Raw genomic sequence first — 22909 nt, forward strand, 5'->3', positions numbered from 1 at the left:
TTGTATTCCTTAGGAACCTTAGGAAAGCACTGTGGTCCTTTTATGTTAACATTTAAACTCATTTTTTAGAACTCTGGTGCTTTATGTTATTTTTAAATGTTTATCAAGAACACTGTTGTTTGCTATATTTTGAAATCTTAAAGTAAAGTAATTTTGTTAAAGTACCATTAATTTACAATTGGCAAATTAAATGGACTAAGATACAAAACAAGCCTTTGTTGTAAATGAGTTGTCAATTTATCTCTCATTAGATTCATGTCTTGAAAGCATTTACTGATCTTATGATATAGTTTAATAGACAGCAGTTGCCATGATATCAATAGACAATAGACAATAGGTGCAGGAGTAGGCCATTTGGCCCTTCGAGCCAGCACCGCCATTCAATGAGATCATGGCTGATCATCCCCAATCAGTACCCCGTTCCTGCCTTCTCCCCATATCCCCTGACTCCGCTATTTTTAAGAGCCCTATCTAGCTCTCTCTTGAAAGCATCCAGAGAACCTGCCCTCTGAGGCAGAGAATTCCGCATATCACCCAACCATCTGTTGTCTATTAAATTTGGTGTGTGCTTGCAGTCTGATCATTTGCTGACTGAATTTGGCTGTGTATATGTATTTCCTGGCATCCACATATACAATCACTGGATTGTAATTAGTTTACCAAACCCAGAACAAGAAAAGGCATACATACTTTCTGCGTTTTGTGCAATATTTGAAAGTTTTCTGGTTGAGTTAAAATTTATGCTGGCAAATGCTAGATAAGCCATCTGGCAGAGCAGTTAACACAGTAAATGCTGAGGTAACAAAAGTTATGAATAATAATTAAATTGCAGTCTGAAAAGCAGTAGGGTGTATAAATGCAATAATTGGCAGTTGGATTTTCTCCCAAGACAGGATGATATATTTGATTGCCCTGGTTGAGCTAAAGGGGCTTCAGGTTCATCCAGGAATAGTTTTTGATGGGTTGCTGGACAGGAAAGTAACAGAAGGGAAATTGAGTCTGATTCTGGAAAAGTGAAATGTGAAGTGAAAATAATGAATATTATCAGCAGATAAGTAATCAGTGTTGTTATCAACTTGAATCAACTGTAATTAGTGTTGGTTTTGTCCAAGTATGATGTACTGACGGACCAGAAAAGACCAAGGAAACAACTGAGTTGAGCCTTGATTTGATGACTTTATTTCAAATTGTGTATGTGCATAGAACAGAGCAGATGCATCAATGTCTACAGTGAGGTTGATATTTCTTCATGCATAGCTTTTGAGAAAACTTAAGATGTTGATTTGGGTATATAAATTATCACTGCTTGTGTTGCCTTCACAAATTATAAATTGTTCATTAAATGTATTAAGCTTTGTACACTTAGCCATTAAACAGAACATTCAAAAATCAATTACAACTTTGTTTCAGGTTGAGCTAGAGGAATGTAATTTAAGACTGAAAGAAGAAATGAGAGCACGAGCAAAGGCGGATGCTCAATTAATAAAGGTAATAGATTTTTTTTTCAATCCTCTGGTAGATTAGTTTGCAGTTCATTTAGCATGATTAGAAATTGGAATTTTTAATCGTTTTCTTTTACAATGCAATTGGTAATTAGCTAGAAAGTGAGGAATTACATTTGCATCATAACGAGTTGCTGCAATGATCGGGCACAATTTCTGTACATTATACTCGTTTCATTTGGTCTCTCATCTAAACGCCACAGCAGTGCCAAGTGTTGTGAATTTGGAATTTATTTTTGTAATCATGCTGGAATCACAAGAGTCTTGTTCACGTTCATTAATTTTTAGCACGGTGGTTTTCTAAATATTTTCTATTTAAATCCATTAACATTTTACAAAGGATTGAATCAAATCTCTAACTGTAGTTTCAGAATATTCAACTTTATGTTCTAAGATTTATCCTCATTTCGGGATTCCACTGACCATACAGTACTGGTTAGCAGTGAACTTAAAGCAAGTCTGTAATACAACACTTACTGACAGGATCAGCAATATTCCCTTTGGCTACTTAAGGTCATTTGACAATTTGGTGAGATCAGAGATGATTTGCTGTTACCCTGTATCCTTTAATATCTTTAGTGAGCTAAATTCATGTAATTTGTATTTGCAAATTCATATGGCCGATTACAAGTTAATAATTATGATAGAGAAAAGCTCACATCAGCAAGCTCAAAAAACTCTAAACTAAAAAAACACAGAATAAAATATAAAGTAAAAGTTGCTCTCATTTAAAATGAACAATTAATCTCACGGAAAATGGTGTTCCCACCTTTTGAGGAAAGAGTTGCTTCCTTATTTCAGAATTATAAAGCATGACTCAGATCTTCAGGTTAAGTCTTCAAATATCAAGTAGCCCAATTTCCTCTTGAATTAGTCTAATCTATTTCTCTCAACCAGTTTATTTGATAAATAATTCTACACTCTAAACACGTTCTAAAGAAAGTAATTTGTCCATAGGCTCTTTTGAATTTCTTAATTGGTATGTGATTTTAGACCAACCCCCACCCATTTGGATATCTCCCATGAGGCAAAACATTCTTTCCACATCTATCCGTACAACATACTTATAATTTTAGACATCTTTCAGTTTTTTTCCAAGCTTCCTTTACATCCTAACAATTGAATCTGTTCATTCTTTTAAGGTCAGCCAAATATAAGTTTCCATGTTTCCTCAGCCCCACCAGAGCTATGCTAACTCTAGGAGCAGTCTCATATGTGGCTATCATTAGCAGGTGACATACTTTCAAGTTGTTTCAAGGAAAGCTGTAGCTTTTCATTTTTAACATTAATAGTGAAATAATAATATGACTGGCAGAGTGAATCAGAAAATAGAATGATTTCTTTAAAACATTCATTACAAGTTAGTTACTTGTCCATTGCTTATCTTGTAGCTTGAGATTGAAAATACACGCCTTCGGAACATCAATGTTTCAATCTCCGATGCTCTGCATTCACAATCAATAACAGATACCATTCTTGAGGATGAAGGTGTACTAGAAAGCATTGAAGCTTCGTTCCAGAAATTTCATGCTTTTTTAGACCTCTTAAAAGATGCTGGGTAAGTTGTGATATATTTCTTGTACTTTCTTTATGTTTGACAAGTTGCAAAACCAGTGTGATAATGTGAACATGCTTGCCATGCAAAGATATTTTCACAGTATAATTTAATACATTTATTATTAGCTGACAATTCAACTGTGCTTGCAATCATATTACCCAATGGAATAATGCATGAAGACCAAAAATGTCCATAACCCCTGATTGATTGGGGTAGTGAAGTGAATATTTTTCCCCCCTCACAGTTTTCTTTCCAAGTGATTAAACTTTGTTTGCAAACTGTCTTACAAAGTGACCTTTATGAAAAATCATGTTAATAAATGGTGTAGAAACTCAGAGGGTGAGGCAGCTCTATGGAGCGAAGGAATAGGCGACGTTCGGGTCGAGACCTTTCTTCAGACCTAACTTCGATTTTTCCAGCATCTGCAGTTCTTTCTTAAACATTTTAATAAATGGTCTGGAATGCATCCAATGGAGCTAGCCCCCAGGCTCTGGGAGTCCAAAATGGTTGCCCTAATTTCACGTAGGGGGGTAAGTTAAACAGTGTGAAATGTGAAATAAAACATTAGAAAACAAATTGAGTAATAAAATCATTTTGAACACTTTAACTTCTTAAAAGCTTTCGGAAAAACATGGTATTTAGAGTGTCACTCCCATATTTTTGTCTTTTTTTCACCCATGGTTATACAATCTTCATACATAGAAACAGAGATATAGAAAATAGTTGCAGGAGTTGGCCATTCGACCCTTCGAGCCAACACCGCCATTCAATATGAGATGAGAGAGAGAGAGAGAGAGAGAAAGAGAGAGAGAGAGAGAGAGAGAGAGAGAGAGAGATTTTTGTATGTTTCTATAAGATCCCCCCTCAATCTTCTAAATTCTAGCGAGTACAAGCCGAATCTATCCAGTCTTTCTTCATATGAAAGTCCTGACATCCCAGGAATCAGTCTGGTGAACCTTCTTTGTACTCCCTCTATGGCAAGAATGTCTTTCCTCAGATTAGGAGACTAAAACTGTACGCAATTTTCCTTATGATTTCAAACATCCAATCCTCTATAACTTTGGTCAATTATTTCCCGAGATATTTACTAAAATTTATCACCAAACTGACATTTAAAAAAAATATAACGGTTGCCCAGCTGCTGACCTCACAATGCATTTCCTCGTGATCCCGCCCCCCCCCCCCCGCTCTGGATTAATGCAGCTGCTGTCAACGCGCATGCGCAGCTTTCCACGAGGTACGTTAGCCCACCCACCCACCCCCCCATTCTTCAAAAGTCGCAGAAAGATCGAGAAAGTTCTACAGCAAAGACCCTACAGCTCAGCTCCGCTATCGGATCTTTGTTCTGCAGATCGCTCACGCGCGCCGAAGATGCTTCTCACTGTCGGTGAAGCCACGCCCCTCCCGTCCCCCGCCCGCCTGCTCACTCAGCTGCCGGTTTTCAGAGAGTCAAGCCGGTTCTGTCTCTCTCTCTTGTCCTTCTGTCTCTGCCCCTCTCTCTCTGTCTCTCCCCATTCTCTCTCTGCCCTCACTCTCTACCCCCGCCCTCTCTCTCTAGACGCGCCTGCGAGTTGGGGTCTATGCGTCAGTCGATAGGTCGGTTATGGGGTAAAAGGAGCAAATTAATATAATATCAAGGGGGGTAGTTAGCGTGCGTGCGATGGGGTAGTTAGTATGTGTGACGCTGCATGCCGCCCCCCCTGCAACCGCGCGTTGGAGGAACAGACCCAACGGGACTGCACTTGGTCTAGTATACTTATAAAACTGATCTGATTGTTTGTTCTGATCTGATGTTAGCCCACCCACCCACCCCCCCATTCTTCAAAAGTCGCAGAAAGATCGAGAAAGTTCTGCAGCAAAGACCCTACAGCTCAGCTCCGCTATCGGATCTTTGTTCTGCAGATCGCTCACGCGCGCCGAAGATGCTTCTCACTGTCGGTGAAGCTGATTGTTTGTTTGTTTGGTTGTGAATCGCAACTTCTCGAAAACCCGATGCGCTAATGGTGAAATTTTTACATCTTCCAGTAGAGATTTACCTCATGATGTCAAAAGTCGCCTCATCATAAAATGTTATTCATTATTTCCCGAGTTTCTTCCTAAAATTGTTCACCAATCTGACATCTTTTTTGAAGTTAACGAGCTGAAGCGAGTTAGATGACGTCACAATGCCTCTGCTCCTTGCGGACAGAATTTTCAATGGGCAGCCACGAGCTGTGAGTTACGTGGCCCACCCACCCTCACAGGGGACAAACTCCTCTCCGTCTGCCCCGCCTGATAGTCTGTCACGCCGGTGGGTGCGCTTCCCCTCGCGGAAGCCATGATCGGCTGACCATCCTCAGATCGCTCCAAGGCTCGCTCTGGTCCACGCTGGCCGCAGCTTAGCTCGGGCCCTGCGCCTGTTGGAGAGGCTTCTGCTCTACAACCTGGGTAGGTGCTGCCTCTACTCCCTCCCTCTCTACCTCTTACCCGGGGCAGAGAAAGAGAGAGAGAGGGGGGGAGAGAGGGGGAGTGGAGGGAAGGGGGTGGAGGGCGGGGGGGGGGGGAGAGGGGGTGGAGGGTGGACTGGAGAGAGGGGAGGAGGGGGAGCAGTAGAGGGGAGGCGAGGGGGGAGGGGGCCCTCCCTCTCTGCCCCCCTCCCTCTCTATCCCCCTTCCTCTCTGCACCACTTTTCCTCTCTTCCCCTCCCTCTCTGCCCCCCCCTCCCTCCCTGCCCCCCTCCCTCTCGAGGGAGTGGTGAATATTGGGACCTATGGGTGAGTGGTGGAGTATTGCGTTCGGGAACCAGCTCTCCCCTGTGACGCAGCGCCCGCTCACGCCTCAATCCCTACCCCCAGCCCACTCCCTCTCTATCCCCCTCCTTCTCCACCCCCCCTTCTCTACCCGCGCTTGTGTAGTTGGGGGAGTGGATAGAAGCATAGAAACATAGAAAATAGGTGCAGGAGTAGGCCATTCGACCCTTCGAGCCTGCACCGCCATTCAATATGATCATGGATGATCATCAATATGATCATGGATGATCATCCAACTCAGTATCCTGTACCTGTCTTCTCTCCATACCCCCTGATCCCTTTAGCCACAAGACCATCTAACTCCCTCTTAAATATAGCCTCAACTCCCTTCTGTGGCAGAGAATTCCAGAGATTCGCCACTCTCTGTGTGAAAAATGTTTTTCTCATCTCGGTCCTAAAAGATTTCCCCCTTATCCTTAAACTGTGACCCCTTGTTCTGGACTTCCCCAACATCGGGAGCAATCTTCCTGCATCTAGCCTGTCCAACCCCTTAAGAATTTTGTAAGTTTCTATAAGATCCCCCCTCAATCTTCTAAATTCTAGTGAGTACAAGCCGAGTCTATCCAGTCTTTCTTCATATGAAAGTCCTGACATCCCAGGAATCAGTCTGGTGAACCTTCTCTGTACTTCCTCTATGGCAAGAATGTCGTTCCTCAGATTAGTAGACCAAAACTGTACGCAATACTCCAGGTGTGGTCTCACCAAGACCCTGTACAACTGCAGTAGATAGGGCGGGGGATGGGGTAAAAGGAGCAAATGAATAATATTAATATAATATCAAGGGGGGGTTAGTGCGTGTGTGTGGGTAGTGGTTAGTGTGTGTGATGCTGAAGGCCGCCCCCTCCCCCCCTCGCAACCGCGCGTTGAGGGTAGGTTTGGTCTAGTAATATCTTAAAGCTCATTTAAAGAGGGCAACCATGTCATCTGTAGTACCAGAAACAGACTGGTCGATCCTCCCAATTCCGCACCAACCAGGAAGCATCCTCCCACACTAATATACTAATCTCATTCTTTTCTCCTTAAATTCCCATCAATTTTTACAAATTTCTACCACACCTAAATATTTGGGGCAACTTTACAGTATTCTTATTAACCTACTAACCTGAGCATCTTTGGACAGTGGGAGGAAATCAAGACACCTGGAGGAAACCAATGTAGTCACAAGGAGAACTTGCAAACTCCACATGGACAGAACTGGGGGTCAGGATTTGAACTGGGTCGCTGGAACTGTGAGCCAAATGCTTTATTAGCTGTGCCATATTGAAAATAACTTTTGGCCTTAAAAGTTTTATTTTTGTCCACGAGCTTGGGGTTCCCTTTTAAATTCTTGTCACAGCTATGTTTGTTTGGCTGGATGTTCATTTTTGGTATTTTTCAGGCTTCATGCACATGTAATCTGAAAACGTTTTAACACCCTCTCATTGTATGGCTCTCTATTGAGGTATACGGTATATGCAATGTTAAGCACCTGCTTGCTTTGGTAGTGCTTGATAATACTTAGCTATTTCTGGTAGGAAGAAACTTGTTTTCTATACTATTTAATTTGCTAACATCTCGCCCCCGTATCCCTCTCCACCTCCCTCCACACTCTTCCCCCTCTCTCCCCTACCCCATCTCCCTTCTGCCCTCCCTCCTCCCCTCCACCCCTACCCCCTTCCCTCCACGTCATCCCCTCCCCACCCTCCCTCCCCCTCCCCCTCCATTCCCCCGCACCTCCCCTCCCTCCCCCCCTCTCCCCCCTTCCCTTCCCCCTCAGCCCCCCCTTCCTCTCTCTCCCCCTCTCTCTCCCCCTCTCTCTCCTCCCCTCTATCTCCTCCCATCTCTCTCACTCCTCATCCATCACACTCCCCCCCTCACCTACCCTCCCTCTCCTCCTCCCCTCCACCCCCTCTCCCTCTGTCTCTTGCCCTTCTGTCTCTGCCCCTTTCTCTCTGTCTCTCCCCATTCACTCTCTGCTCTCACTCTCTAACCCCCCTCCCTCTCTAGACGCGCCTGCGAGTTGGGGGCTATGCGTCAGTGGATAGGGCGGTTATGGGGTAAAAGGAGCAAATTAATAATATTAATATAATATCAAGGGGGGTAGTTAGCGTGTGTGCGGGAGGTAGTTATTGTGTGTGATGCCGCCGCTCCCCCCCCCCCCAGCCCCCTCCCCTCCCCCGCAATCACACGTTGGGGGAACAGACCCAACAGGTCTGCACTTGGTCTAGTTTATTTTCAATTTATCTCAGCAATTCCTACACATTGGGGGGGAAACAAATAATTAAAACAAATAGTAAGAAAATCAAGTGCTGCATTTCACTTTTCTGGTTGAAGTCGCTGGAAATGTGTGTATATTGAGCAGGCAACGAGCTGTACTTCATCTTAACACTTTATCCCCTGAGCTTATAGCTAAAATTGAAGTAACTCAATTTTTTAAAACTACCTGTACTATCTATCTATCTACCTATCTATATATTACTAAACCTCTCGCCTTGTTTGGACGTCTGTCTGTCTGCGTGGGTGCGTTTGAGTGAGCTCAAGGAACTACGTCAAAACAGTACACAATAGCAGCAAAATATTTGCACCACCTTACTCACCTTTGTCCCGTGGTGGTTCATATAAAGTTTTGTACACATTGATGTTATATTTCACAAGAAATGTTACATTTTTAAACTTAAAAAGTCAATATTTGAGAAAAATGTCTTCACTCTCCAGCTATATCTTCAGCCTTGACTTCAGAATGCTACATTGTTGCAATGTCGGCACACTAAGTCTAGCCAGGCTGCCAGCACTAGAATGTGATGTTGCTATCCCTTTTTTTAAATTCCTGGCAGCATGGATGCCAGCACTAGAAAGTGCTGTTGCTATTCCTTTTTTTTAAATTCCTGGCAGCATGGAGGGAGGGTGCATTAAAAAAAATATTTTAAAGTCACAGTACATTGAATTTTGAATAAGGCCAACTGAGCAGTCCCTGCGCAGTTGGGGTCTATGGATGAGTGGTGGAATATTGCGTTGGGGGAATGGTTTGCTTTGGGGAAACGGGTGAATGGTGTGGAATATTAATATTGCTTTGGGGAGCGGGTTGCGTTGGGGGACCAGGCCTCCCATTGGTGAAACGGATGAGTGTTAGAATATTGCTTTGGGGAACGGGTTGCGAGTGGTGTAATATTGCGTTGGGGGACCAGGCCTCCCGTGTGCCAGGGACCCAACAGGTCTAGTATATATTATTAAAAATCTCATCTTGTTTGCGTGCATGCATGTGAGTGATTGAGTGAGCTCAAACGGTACACGATAGAGCTATAACGTTTGCACCATTTTACTCACATTTGTCCCGCGGTCGTTCCTATAATGTTCCGTTCCCATTGATGTTATATTTTACGAGTTATTCATAACTTTTAAGTTTAAAAATTCAACTTTACGAAGAATTTGGCAGCTAAATCTTTACTGGCCCAGCTTGCAACAAAGTTGCATACAAAATTGCAATCGAGGAACACTCAGCCCTTCCACCAAGTTTTTACCTGAACAGGAGGGGGAGGAGCAATTGCTATTGGGATCCAAATCCTTGCTGGCCCAGCTTGCAACAAAGTTGCAATCGAGCAACATTCAGTCTCTCCAGCAAGTTTTTAGCTCAACAGGAGAGGGATGGTGCAACTGCATTCATTTTTAAAGTCCTCAAATCAAGAGGAGGGGGAGGCAGTGCTGGGAATACGCCCCTGCACAGTTGGGGGCTATGGGTGTGCTGGAATATGGGGGAATGGGTGAGTGGTGGAATATTGTGTTGGGGAACGGGTTGCGTTGGGGAAAAAGGCCTCCCGTGTGACAGGGACCCACGGGTACCAGTTGGTCTAGTAAACTAATAAAACCTAACAAGATCAGAATTTCACAAGGCAATAACTGATGGGATACATGGTAAAATATATACAGTATATACAAAATTTGTTTTTTTTAAATAACTTTGTGTATTATTTAATTTGCTTAATTTGGGTGTAAATGAGTGCAGTAATTGTGATTTGGAAGTTTAGCATTTTGAATAAACATTGCCTATCAAGAAGGGTTCTGACCTAAAATATTGCCTATCCATGTCCTCCAGAGATGCTGTCTGACCCACTGAGTTCACTGGTGTTCACTAAAAAATTCCAGCATCTGCATTTCCTTATATTTCCATTCAAAATATTATGTGCTTTGCCATACTATTCCAATGTTATGCAGCAGGGAGTTATCAGGCTAACTCAGGATTAGCAGGTTCCTCTGAGATGAAGACTTCGTTAATTGTTAAAGGTTTTCAGAATTCGATAAGCATACACTGGGAGAAAAACCACAGGAAGTAATACTAACTGCAAAGACCAATCTTCGCACAGCATCTGGACCATATAACCATATAACAATTACAGCACGGAAACAGGCCATCTCGACCCTTCTAGTCCGTGCCGAACACATAATCTCCCCTAGTCCCATATACCTGCGCTCAGACCATAACCCTCCATTCCTTTCCCATCCATATAACTATCCAATTTATTTTTAAATGATAAAAACGAACCTGCCTCCACCACCTTCACTGGAAGCTCATTCCACACAGCTACCACTCTCTGAGTAAAGAAGTTCCCCCTCATGTTACCCCTAAACTTCAGTCCCTTAATTCTCAATTCATGTCCCCTTGTTTGAAACTTCCCTACTCTCAGTGGGAAAAGCTTTTCCACGTCAACTCTGTCTATCCCTCTCATCATTTTAAAAACCTCTATCAAGTCCCCCCTTAACCTTCTGCGCTCCAAAGAATAAAGCCCTAACTTGTTCAACCTTTCCCTGTAACTTAGTTGCTGAAACCCAGGCAACATTCTAGTAAATCTCCTCTGTACTCTCTCTATTTTGTTGACATCCTTCCTATAATTAGGCGACCAAAATTGTACACCATACTCCAGAATTGGCCTCACCAATGCCTTGTACAATTTTAACATTACATCCCAACTTCTATACTCAATGCTCTGATTTATAAAGGCCAGCACACCAAAAGCTTTCTTTACCACCCTATCTACATGAGATTCCACTTTCAGGGAACTGTGCACAGTTATTCCCAGATCCCTCTGTTCACCTACATTCTTCAATTCCCTACCATTTACCATGTACGTCCTATTTTGATTTGTCCTGCCAAGATGTAGCACCTCACACTTATCAGCATTAAACTCCATCTGCCATCTTTCAGCCCACTCTTCCAACTGGCATAAATCTCTCTGTAGACTTTGAAACTCTACTTCATTACCCGCAACCCCACCTATCTTAGTATCATCTGCATACTTACTAATCCAATTTACCACACCATCGTCCAGATCATTGATGTACATGACAAACAACAGTGGACCCAACACAGATCCCTGTGGCACCCCACTCGTCACTGGCCTCCAACCTGACAAACAACCATCCACCATTACTCTCTGGCATCTCCCATTCAGCCACTGTTGAATCCATCTTGCTACTCCACCATTAATACCCAACCATTGAACCTTCTTAACCAACCTTCCATGAGGAACCTTGTCAAAGGCCTTACTGAAGTCCATATACACAACATCCACTGCTTTACCCTCATCAATTTCCCGAGTAACATCTTCAAAAAATTCAAGAAGATTAGTTAAACATGACCTTCCAGGCACAAATCCATGTTGACTGTTCCTAATCAGACCCTGTTTATCCAGATGCTTATATATATTATCTCTAAGTATTCTTTCCATTAATTTGCCCACCACTGACGTCAAACTAACAGGTCTATAATTGCTAGGTTTACTCTTAGAACCCTTTTTAAACAATGGAACAACATGCGCAGTACGCCAATCCTCCGGCACTATTCCCGTTTCTAATGACATTTGAAATATTTCTGCCATAGCCCCTGCTATTTCTACACTAACTTCCCTCAATGTCCTAGGGAATATCCTGTCCGGACCTGGAGACTTATCCACTTTTATATTTCTCAAAAGTGTCAGTACTTCCTCTTCTTTGATCCTCATAGTTTCCATAGCTACTCTACTTGTTTCCCTTACCTCACATAATTCAATATCCTTCTCCTTGGTGAATACCGAAGAAAAGAAACTGTTCAATATCTCCCCCATCTCTTTTGGCTCTGCAGATAGTTGGCCACTCTGACTCTCTAATGGACCAATTTTATCCCTCGTTATCCTTTTGCTATTAATATAGCGGTAGAAACCCTTCGGATTTACTTTTACCTTACTTGCCAAAGCAACCTCATATCTTCTTTTAGCTTTTCTAATTTCTTTCTTAAGATTCTTTTTACATTCTTTATACTCCTCAAGCACCTCATTTACTCCATGCTGCCTATAACTATTGTAGATCTCCCTCTTTTTCCGAACCAAGTGTCCAATTTCCCTTGAAAACCATGGCTCTTTACAATTTTTACGATTTCCATTCAACCGAACAGGGACATAAAGATTCTGTACTCTTAAAATTTCACCTTTAAATGTACTCCATTTCTCTTCCACATCTTTCCCATAAAACAAACTGTCCCAATTTACTCCTTTTAAATCCTTTCGCATCTCCTCAAAGTTAGCCTTTCTCCAATCAAAAATCTCAACCCTAGGTCCATTTTTGTCCCTCTCCATAATTATATTGAAACTAATGGTATTGTGATTACTGGACCCGAACTGTTCCCCAACGCATACCTCTGCCACCTGACCCATCTCATTTCCTAACAGGAGGTCCAGTACCGCCCCTTCTCTAGAAGGTACTTCTATGTATTGTTGCAAAAAACTATCCTGCACACATTTTACAAACTCCAACCCATCCAGCCCATTTACAGAATGTGTTTCCCAGTCTATGTGTGGAAAATTGAAATCTCCCACAATCACTACCTTGTGCTTACTACTAATATCTGCAATCTCCTTACATATTTGCTCTTCCAATTCTCGCTCCCCATTTGGCGGTCTATAATACACCCCTATAAGTGTTGCTACCCCTTTCCCATTTCTCAGTTCCACCCAAATAGCCTCCCTAGACGAGCCCTCTAATCTATCCTGCCAAAGCACTGCTGTAATATCTTCCCTGATAAGCAATGCAACACCTCCACCTCTTGCCTCTCCAATTCTATCACACCTGAAGCAACGAAATCCTGGAATATTTAGTTTCCAATCACAGCCCTCCTGCAACCATGTTTCACTGATCGCCACAACATCATACTTCCAGGTGTCAATCCAGGCTCTAAGTTCATCCACTTTTCTTACAATGCTCCTAGCATTAAAATATACACATTTAAGAAACCCACCCTCTCTTATTCTCTGATTATTTTCTTTTTCTTCTCTCTCCCCTACATTTTGGGTCAGAGTGCTACCATTCTCTGCCCCCTGCTTCACACACTGACTGCTAGCTTTCCCAATTTGAGTCCCTCCCCCCAACCATACTAGTTTAAAGTCTCCCCAGTAGCCTTTGCAAAGCTCCCCGCCAGGATATTGGTCCCCCTTGAGTTCAAGTGCAACCCGTCCTTTCTGTACAGGTCGCACCTTCCCCAAAAGAGGTCCCAATGATCCAGAAACTTTAATCCATACCCACTGCACCAGTCCCTCATCCACGCATTTATCCTCCACCTCGCTCCATTCCTACTCTCACTGTCGCGTGGCACAGGCAGTAATCCTGAGATTGTTACCTTTCCAGTCCTTCTCCTTAACTCTCTACCTAACTCCCTAAATTCTTCTTTCAGGACCTCTTCTCTTTTTTTACCTATGTCGTTGGTACCTATATGCACCACAACCTCAGGCTCCTCTCCCTCCCATTTCAGGATTTCTTGGACACGTTCAGACACATCCCTGACCCTGGCACCAGGGAGGCAAACTACCATCCGGGACTCCTGTCTGCGTCCACAGAATCGCCTATCCGACCCCCTGACTATAGAGTCCCCTATTACAATTGCCCTCCCCTTCTTTTCCTTACCCTTCTGAGCAACCGGACCGGTCTTTGTGCCAGAGGCCCGGCCGCTGTCGCTGCCCCCAGGTAGGCTGTCTCCCCCACCCTTACTCAAGCATGAGTACTTATTTTCAAGGTGTACAGCCATCGGGGTACTCACCAGTCCCTGCCTCTGCCCGTTGCCCTTCCTAACTGTGACCCAGTTTTCTGTCTCCCGTGGTCTTGGAGTGACCACCTCCCTGTAACTCCTTTCTATGACCTCCTCGCTCTCCCTGAGCAGACAGAGGTCATCGAGTTGCTGTTCCAGGTTCCTGACACGGTCCCTTAGGAGCCCCATCTCGACGCACCTTGCGCAGATGTGGACGTCTGGAGGGCACTCCGACTCCATGACCTCCCACATCTGACATCCAGAACAGTAAACTGCCCTGGCCCTCATTCTCCCCCTTATCCAAATACAATAAAGCCTTACAATTACAATACAAATACAATACAAGCCAATCAGCTGCTTCCTCTGGTCCTCTTCCACCAATCAGAGGCTTCCACCAGAATCAGAATCCTTCTCTGGAAGTGAGATGGAACGTTGCAGATTTGGGTAACTCACAGCTCCAGGTAAGTCCTCCTCTCACCAACGGCTCCCCGGGCCTCTGTAGAAGCAAACCCCGCGCTGTATTTATACTCACAGCTCCAGGTAAGTCCTCCTCTCACCAACGGCTCCCCGGGCCTCTGTTCTCCAATTAATTTCCTTAGTTCTAAGAAATGCCTTTCCTTTATTATTACCACTAAAAACTGTTGTGACACAATCTGGAGACTTACGTATATGCGCTTTATGACTGCCAAAAATGAGCTCGGAAAATCAAATGTTTGTAACGTTGGACTGTCTTTAGTATTAAATGTTTTTATACAGAGATATATTGTTTTGTACTATAAACAATGTTTTTCAGTCTTGGGCAGTTGGCCACTATTGCTGGAATAGACCAATCTGACTTTGGTTCTATGGGACGACCTCGGTTGTCATCTACAGTTGGAAATGATAAATCGAAAGATATCATACACCCAGAGGCACCACCAGCCACACAGGTGCATAAAGTTTACATTTTTTTAAAGCGTGTTCCTTTAACATATTTTAAGTTACCGATGTTATGAAGAGTTTCAATATTAATTGCATTCTATTTTAGATTATTTAAATTCAGAAAATTCACAAGACATCATGAATTTCTACAGTAATTCTACAGTAATTTTTGTGTTAAAAATAGTTTCATAGCGTTTGTATATTTTATATTTTATAAAACAAACAGCTTTTATTATTTTGTATTATTCAGATTTTATTTTTCCTTTTAGTTTCATGCTGCAGATCAAGCCACTGTGACGCATTCTGAACCTGAAGTGATTCCCAATGGTTCCACAAGTCCGTCCATTCAACTTGCAAATCAATCGGCTGACCTCAGCCACAAAAATTTACAATCTGCTTACTCAAACTTTGAGAGAGAATCTGGGGATAAATTTCAGAATTTAGATGAACGATATAATGATAAAACAAGCAAGCAGCTTTCTTTGAGGATGAATGATCAACAACAAGAACAAGCAACAACTCTGTTTTCAGCAAAATTGCTGGATCATTCAGGAGATGACGGGTCCATTACATCAGGCACATGTGACACGCACAGTGAGAGGAATCCTAACAGCAGAAAATCGAAAGTTGTTATGAAGAAAAGTAAAAAACAACGTCTTGCAATATTCAGTACAGGTGGCACTTCGTTGACAATGGGAAGGAATAAAAATGAACAAGTAACTAACAATGAAGAACTTTTACAAAGTGAATTAAAGACAAATATCACTGAAAATTTTCATTCAATTGAGGAATTGCGTAATAAGGCAGATGTGGATTTTTAAATACAATTACCTTCCACTATTTGAAATTGAGTGATCTGTTTAAGAATTATTACATTTATTGCTTTGGGCTAATCAAGACAATTTTTACAATTATATAATTCTGATAAAAATCAAAACCAGATTTACAGCCTTGTATGAAGAACAACAAATAACTGACGAAAGGGCTAAAATTTGTTGAAATTTCTCGCCTGTGAGTATGATCCTGTGAATAGTATGATAGGGAAATATCAGAAGCAAATTGAAGTGGGGTTTATTATCCTCAAGAATTAAAGATATTCAGAAATGACTGATTTTAAATTTCCCACTTCTCCAAAAGCAGTTAATGGCATAATGTATATTCCGTGGGGTTAAAGAAGAACTGAATGTGTCAGGATTATAATTTAAGATTATTACCAACTCCTTTGTGTCTTGTGCTGTCCCACCTTTTGGAATCCCTTCTGAGAAAATGAGGGTTGGTGGATGGTGAGAACAACAGAATTGGGTCCCATGGTAAACTCTACTTCCCCACACAATCCATCAGAAGATACCATTATTCTGCTGGGCTACAGATTAAAAATAAAAATCCTTAGTAAACATGCATTCATATAACAATATGCATTTAATAATGACTGCAGACATAAATTCCGAACGCGTCTTCAAACTTGAATTACTTGAAGTAAGAAATAAATAAAGGAATTTCTACTCCCTTAATTCATTTCTACTACTCCCTTAATTCATTTTTTCCATTAATAAAAAGCTAAGTGTAACATTTTTTGAAGTATATATTTTAAGGTTCATTATTTTTTCCAATGTTAATCCTGTGTTTTGATGAAGATATAGCTGTGCGTTCCTTGGGGTTAACTCCAGCTACAATAAGTCACGTCTGATTTGAATGCTAATTACTGGATAGACAAAAACTAATAAAAGTTTATTATATTTATTCTCAACTGTGGCTGCAGACTGTCAATCAAATTATCAATGGGGACACAATATAAGCAAAAACGCTCATTGATTGTGATCAAATTGTCCTGCAAAGAGGTTTCTAATAGCATTATATACATTTGTCTATTCATTTGTCAGCTCTTAATTCATCTCCAAATGGAGTTCATTATCTAATATCTAATCAATTTTATGCCGATCAAATTGCCTACCTGAGCTGACGTTTATTTGCTCTGATAGCTAACACTAATCCAGGCAACATATGGATGAACCTATCCTGCACCCTCTCCAAATCGTTCACATCCTTCCTGTAACGGGGCGACCAAAACTGTATGCAATACTCCAAATATAGCCTGACCAGTGTTATATAAAGGTGTGACATGAACTTACTACTTTTTTACTCAACACCCTGACTGATGAAGGCAAGTATGCTGCCTACCTCCATTACCCCCTATCTACTTGTGTTGCCACTTTTGGGCAATTATAGACTTGTACCCCAAGAACCCCCTGTACCCCAAAAACCCTCTGTACCATACCAAGAATGCTCCATCGTGTTTTGCCATTTATGCATACTATCCACTTAGAATTGACCTCCCAAAGAATTGACCTCCCAACATCTCACGCTTGTCCAGACGAAACTCCATCAGACATTAGTTCACCTATATTTCCAATTGATCTGCATGTTGCTATATTCTCTGGCAACCTTCATCACGACACAGAACTCTACTTATTCATGTGTTATTTACAAACTTAGTTTGCATTCAACATTGATTTTCATCCAAATTGTATATATTCCCAGCACTCAGCCCTGGAGAAAACCATTGGTCACAGAACTGCAACCAGCCCAACACCCTTCCATTACTACTCTTTGATTTCGAAGGTAAGCCAGTTTTTAATCCAAACGACCAAATCACCATGGATCCCATGCATCTTAATCTTCTGGATGAGCCTACCATGAGGGACATAAAATCCGTGTAGATAACATCCACAGTCATACCCTCATCCATCCCTTTCATCACATCAAAAAACTAAAATCATTCTGACCCACTGCGAACACAGGCATGCTGACTGTGCCTAATAATCCCATTCTCTTCCAAATGCGAGTAAATCCTATCCCAAAGAATCCTCTGAGGCTCATTGATCTCTCATTTCCTGTATTATCTCTATTTTCCTTCTTAAACAAATGAACAACATTGGCTACTCTCCAGTCCTCTGGGACTTCACCTATGGTAAGAGAAAATACAAAGATTTCACCAAGACCTCTGCAATCTTTTTTTTGCCCCTTTCAATAAGTTGGGATAGATCCTATCATATCATGGAGATTTATCCACCTTATTGCATTTCAAGGGACCAGACACTACCCCCTTCTTGATCTCAAACTACTGTAGCATACCCCATGCATATCTCGCTATCCCTGATGTCCTACTCCTTGATAAATAATGATACAATGTACTCGTTTAGTACCTTGCCGACATCCTCTGATTCCAAGCATAAATTCCCTTCTTTATCCTTGAGTGGCCCTACCTTCTCTCTGGTTACACTCTTGTTTTTAATGTTTGTATAAAAAAGCTTTTGGATTTTCTTTCATCCAACTTGCAAATTACATTTTTGCCCCTTCTAATTCCCTGCTTGTTTTATATTTCTCAAACGTTATACTCTACAGGAAGTACACTGTTAGTTCACAAAAAGGTGATATTCAATGGAATAAAAACGTGCCAAGAAATTAGTTATATCTGTTCATCATTTATTACAAATTTATATATTTTGAATTCTCTCTCTACTGATGACTAATCATATTAAAAAAATTATGTATGTGCTTTCTGTCTCAATTTGAAATCATTTTTCATGGTAAACTTTATGAATTCTTCACAGATCATTATTTTTTGGCAAACTGCTGCCTCGCAGCTCCAGTGACCTTACCTTGGGTGCCAGCTGTGGAGAGTTCCTCCTTCTCTCCATAAGTGTGTGGGTTTCCTTTAGATCTTCAGGTTTCCATCAGCAAATTTACTAATCAGCCCACCTACATTTTTGTCCAAATCATATCACAAGCAACAGAAGTCCTGGCGCAGATCCTTCTGGAAATTCACTAGTCGTAGATCTGCAGGCAGAGAAATACCTCTCAACCATTACACTCTCTATTCTAGGGCTAAGCGAATTTTGCATCCAATCAACCAAGTCACTGAGGATCTTATGTCTTACTCTTTAGAATTAGCCTGTCATGAGGGACCTTATTAAATACTTTATTAAAACCGTGTATACAACATCGACAGCTATTCTCTCATCAATTATCATTGTCACTCCTCAAAGAAAATCAAATCAGGTTTTTTTTAGTCATGACCTCCCTACACAAAGCCAGGCTGACTATCCCCAATAAATCTGTGAAGAAATCCTATCCCTAAAATACTTTACCAATAATTTCCCTATCACTAATGTAAAGCTCTCTGTTCTAAAATGTGTTTGCTTATCCCTTAAACAAATAAATTAGATTGCCCCAGAATAACAGTATACTGCTCCTTTGCCTCACTTTGACTCCTCCATGTCATTCTCCTTATTGAATACCAATGTGAAGTACTTGTTTAGTCCCTTGCCCACTTCTTCTGGCTCCAGACAAATTTTCCCCTTTGTACGTGAGTGGTCCTCTACCTCTCATCTCCCTAAATACCCTCTTGTTTTTAATGTATAAAATGCTTCAGGATGTTCCTAAATCCTACTTGCCAAGAGCCGTTCGTGGCTCCTTTTCGCTCTTCTGATTCCCTGTTCAAGTTTCCTTCTGTTTCCTATATATTCCTCAAGGGCCTTGTACGATTTCAGCTTCGTAAAAATTACCTGTGCTTCCTTTTTCTTTTTGACTAAATTCATAACAAATCTCTTCTTCCAAGGTTGCTGAAACTTGTCATCCTTGTCTTTCTTCCTCATAGGAAGGTATTGGTCCTTAATTCTGACTTGCTGGCGTTTAAATTACTCCCACATGTCAGATATGGACTTGCTAAATAATGGGTACTCCCAATCTACTCACTTTGACTCCTGCCTAATTTTTAATTAGCTCTCAAATCCTGGACATGTCTTGAAACTGATGCATTGGAGCGAGAGTTATAGAAGTACAATTATAGAATGTGTGCAGTCTTGTTAGATACACTGTTAGTAACCTGGAGTACTAGTGAAATGAAAAAACATTGTTGCAAAAAAATGAAATCCTGAATTTAGAAGTCTTTGCTTTTTAAAAATTTCTCTTGAAACTATTGCTAACAACATTGAATGTTGACGCATGGGGGTCATTTCTGAGTATGTATCCAATAGCATTTGAGTATTAAACAATTGAGACCAACTCATTGTACAGCCTTTTTCAACTATCCCCACATATATAAAATATGATTGCTGAAAACATTTGGTTTAATAATTGAAGATTGAATGGTTTCATTCTATATTATGTGTAGAAATCGCAGTAAACTGCAACATTTTCCATATTTTTGATAACATGAAATTCTAATTGCAAATATCCATTAGTATAATGGTTTAGTTCAAATCTGCATTGAATATTTATGGAACCGTTTGTTCATTCAAACCAAAATAATGCAAACTAAGTGTCAAAATTGACACAAAATAAGCAATTAATGTAACATTGTAGAGTGCCAAAAAGTCTTTTAATGTAAGGAAAATAATATTTTCTATAATTGAATCCTGAAAGATTCAATTATTTTCTGCCTCAACTATGAATCTCATTGGACTTAATTGAGGAAAGTACTGCTTTATATTTACATCTATTTTTGTGCTAATCTTTAGAAAAAGGGGAAAGATTATGTAATACATTGTGCTACTCATAATCTGATACGTTGTCAACATGAGAATCATTTTACATAATGGCTTTTTATTGCTGGAACCACCATTAGTACGTACCTTTTAAGGAGTGGAAAAATGCATATGCCATGTACCACTTGTTCCATCTATTTTGAGTGAAAGCCATAGTTAACAATCCATGAAATAGCACACAACGCTCCACACCAAAAAAATCTGATGTCACAGGTTGCTGCTTTTAAGGAGTTTGGTTCTGCCCTGGAGACCTCCACGTAGTCATAGAGTTATACAGCACCTAAATGGACCTTTTGGCCCAACTCATCCGTGACAACCAAAATGCCCCATCTAAATGTCCCATTGACCTGAATGTGGCCCATATTCCTCAAAACATTTCCTATCCATGTATCTATCCAAATATAATTTAAATGTTGTTACTGTACTTGTCTCAGTTACTTACTCTGGTAACGCACTCCATGTGATTACTGATCCCAAAAGACTCACCCACTGGCACTTAAGTCACTTGTCCTGTCCAATTCCTTAAAAGTAGGTCGAGCTTTACCCTCTCTTTTGTAGGGTCTCTACGTATTAGGCAACTTTCCTGAAAACATTTGACAAGTTCCACCCCATCCAAGCCCTTGCCATTATGTAGCCCCAGTCTATATTGCGAAAGTTAAAATCCCCTACTATGTCAACCCTATTTTGCAGCTGCTTGGCATATTTGTCCATCTAATTCCTGTTCACCATTTAGGGGTTCATAGTACAATCCCAACAAGGTGATAGTCAACTTTTTAATTTCTTGGCTCCACTCATATAGCCTCACTAGATGATCCTTCAATTATGCTATCTTGGACTACTGCCATGATGTTCTCCTTAATCAATAAATCATCTCCTCCTGTTTTATCCTCGTCTCTATTTTGCCTGGGGAATCTGCACCTGGAACATTAAGCTGTCTGTCCTGTCACTCCCTTAACCAGGTTTGGCTATAATGTCCCAGTCACACTGACTTCATCCATTTTACCTGTCAAACCTTTCGCATTTAAATAAATGTAATCAATTTGTCTTTCCTTGCTCCCTGCCGTGCTCCTACCTATCCTGTCTACTGCTGAACTTGCTATCATTCACTTCCGTACTGACTTTCAGCTTCCCACCTGCCTCAGTACTACATTGGATCCCACATCCCTGACAGTCAACATGGATTTGTGCCTGGAAGGTCATGTTTAACTAATCTTCTTGAATTTTTTGAAGATGTTACTCGGGAAATTGATGAGGGTAAAGCAGTGGATGTTGTGTATATGGACTTCAGTAAGGCCTTTGACAAGGTTCCTCATGGAAGGTTGGTTAAGAAGGTTCAATGGTTGGGTATTAATGGTGGAGTAGCAAGATGGATTCAACAGTGGCTGAATGGGAGATGCCAGAGAGTAATGGTGGATGGTTGTTTGTCAGGTTGGAGGCCAGTGACGAGTGGGGTGCCACAGGGATCTGTGTTGGGTCCACTGTTGTTTGTCATGTACATCAATGATCTGGACGATGGTGTGGTAAATTGGATTAGTAAGTATGCAGATGATACTAAGATAGGTGGGGTTGCGGGTAATGAAGAAGAGTTTCAAAGTCTACAGAGAGATTTATGCCAGTTGGAAGAGTGGGCTGAAAGATGGCAGATGGAGTTTAATGCTGATAAGTGTGAGGTGCTACATCTTGGCAGGACAAATCAAAATAGGACGTACATGGTAAATGGTAGGGAATTGAAGAATGTAGGTGAACAGAGGGATCTGGGAATAACTGTGCACAGTTCCATGAAAGTGGAATCTCATGTAGATAGGGTGGTAAAGAAAGCTTTTGGTGTGCTGGCCTTTATAAATCAGAGCATTGAGTATAGAAGTTGGGATGTAATGTTAAAATTGTACAAGGCATTGGTGAGGCCAATTCTGGAGTATGGTGTACAATTTTGGTCGCCTAATTATAGGAAGGATGTCAACAAAATAGAGAGTACAGAGGAGATTTACTAGAATGTTGCCTGGGTTTCAGCAACTAAGTTACAGAGAAAGGTTGAACAAGTTAGGGCTTTATTCTTTGGAGCGCAGAAGGTTAAGGGGGGACTTGATAGAGGTTTTTAAAATGATGAGAGGGATAGACAGAGTTGACGTGGAAAAGCTTTTCCCACTGAGAGTAGGGAAGATTCAAACAAGGGGACGACTTGAGAATTAAGGGACTGAAGTTTAGGGGTAACATGAGGGGGAACTTCTTTACTCAGAGAGTGGTAGCTGTGTGGAATGAGCTTCCAGTGAAGGTGGTGGAGGCAGGTTCGTTTTTATCATTTAAAAATAAATTGGATAGTTATATGGATGGGAAAGGAATGGAGGGTTATGGTCTGAGCGCAGGTATATGGGACTAGGGGAGATTATGTGTTCGGCACGGACTAGAGGGGTCGAGATGGCCTGTTTCCGTGCTGTAATTGTTATATGGTTATATTAGGACAGGATCCAATGCAGTCCTCTACCTTGGGCAGCTAATTAAAAAATAATATTGTGAACTTTATAACCAAATTACCTCAATATTATTGGTACATGAAAATCCTGCTATCTTGT

The 22909-nt window shown here is 41.3% G+C and overlaps 1 protein-coding gene and 1 long non-coding RNA gene across 7 annotated transcripts in view; one reads left to right on the top strand and one right to left on the bottom strand.

Moving 5' to 3' along the window:
- cep78 (centrosomal protein 78) overlaps nucleotides 1–18349 on the top strand; it is a 133217-nt gene extending 114868 nt beyond the window's left edge. For 4 of the 6 annotated variants that reach the window (XM_033017588.1, XM_033017590.1, XM_033017589.1 and 1 more), the window contains 4 exons: nucleotides 1411–1488; nucleotides 2894–3060; nucleotides 14666–14801; nucleotides 15063–18349. In XM_033017588.1, coding sequence (XP_032873479.1) covers nucleotides 1411–1488; nucleotides 2894–3060; nucleotides 14666–14801; nucleotides 15063–15614 — 933 coding nt within the window. In that variant the 3' untranslated portion in view covers nucleotides 15615–18349. Of the gene's footprint in view, nucleotides 1–1410; nucleotides 1489–2893; nucleotides 3061–14665; nucleotides 14802–15043 lie in introns of all 6 variants that reach the window. The other 2 variants (XM_033017593.1, XM_033017592.1) reach the window with 2 other exon arrangements.
- On the bottom strand, nucleotides 267–21431 carry LOC116970918. The gene is made up of 3 exons (XR_004411355.1): nucleotides 21323–21431; nucleotides 14401–14406; nucleotides 267–278 (listed from the first exon to the last, which is right to left on the bottom strand). It is a non-coding gene; the product is annotated as an uncharacterized LOC116970918 (long non-coding RNA).
- Nucleotides 21432–22909: the final 1478 nt, after the last annotated feature.

The sequence above is a fragment of the Amblyraja radiata genome, chromosome 3 (assembly GCF_010909765.2).
Source record: "Amblyraja radiata isolate CabotCenter1 chromosome 3, sAmbRad1.1.pri, whole genome shotgun sequence".
Taxonomy (NCBI): Eukaryota; Metazoa; Chordata; class Chondrichthyes; order Rajiformes; family Rajidae; genus Amblyraja; species Amblyraja radiata.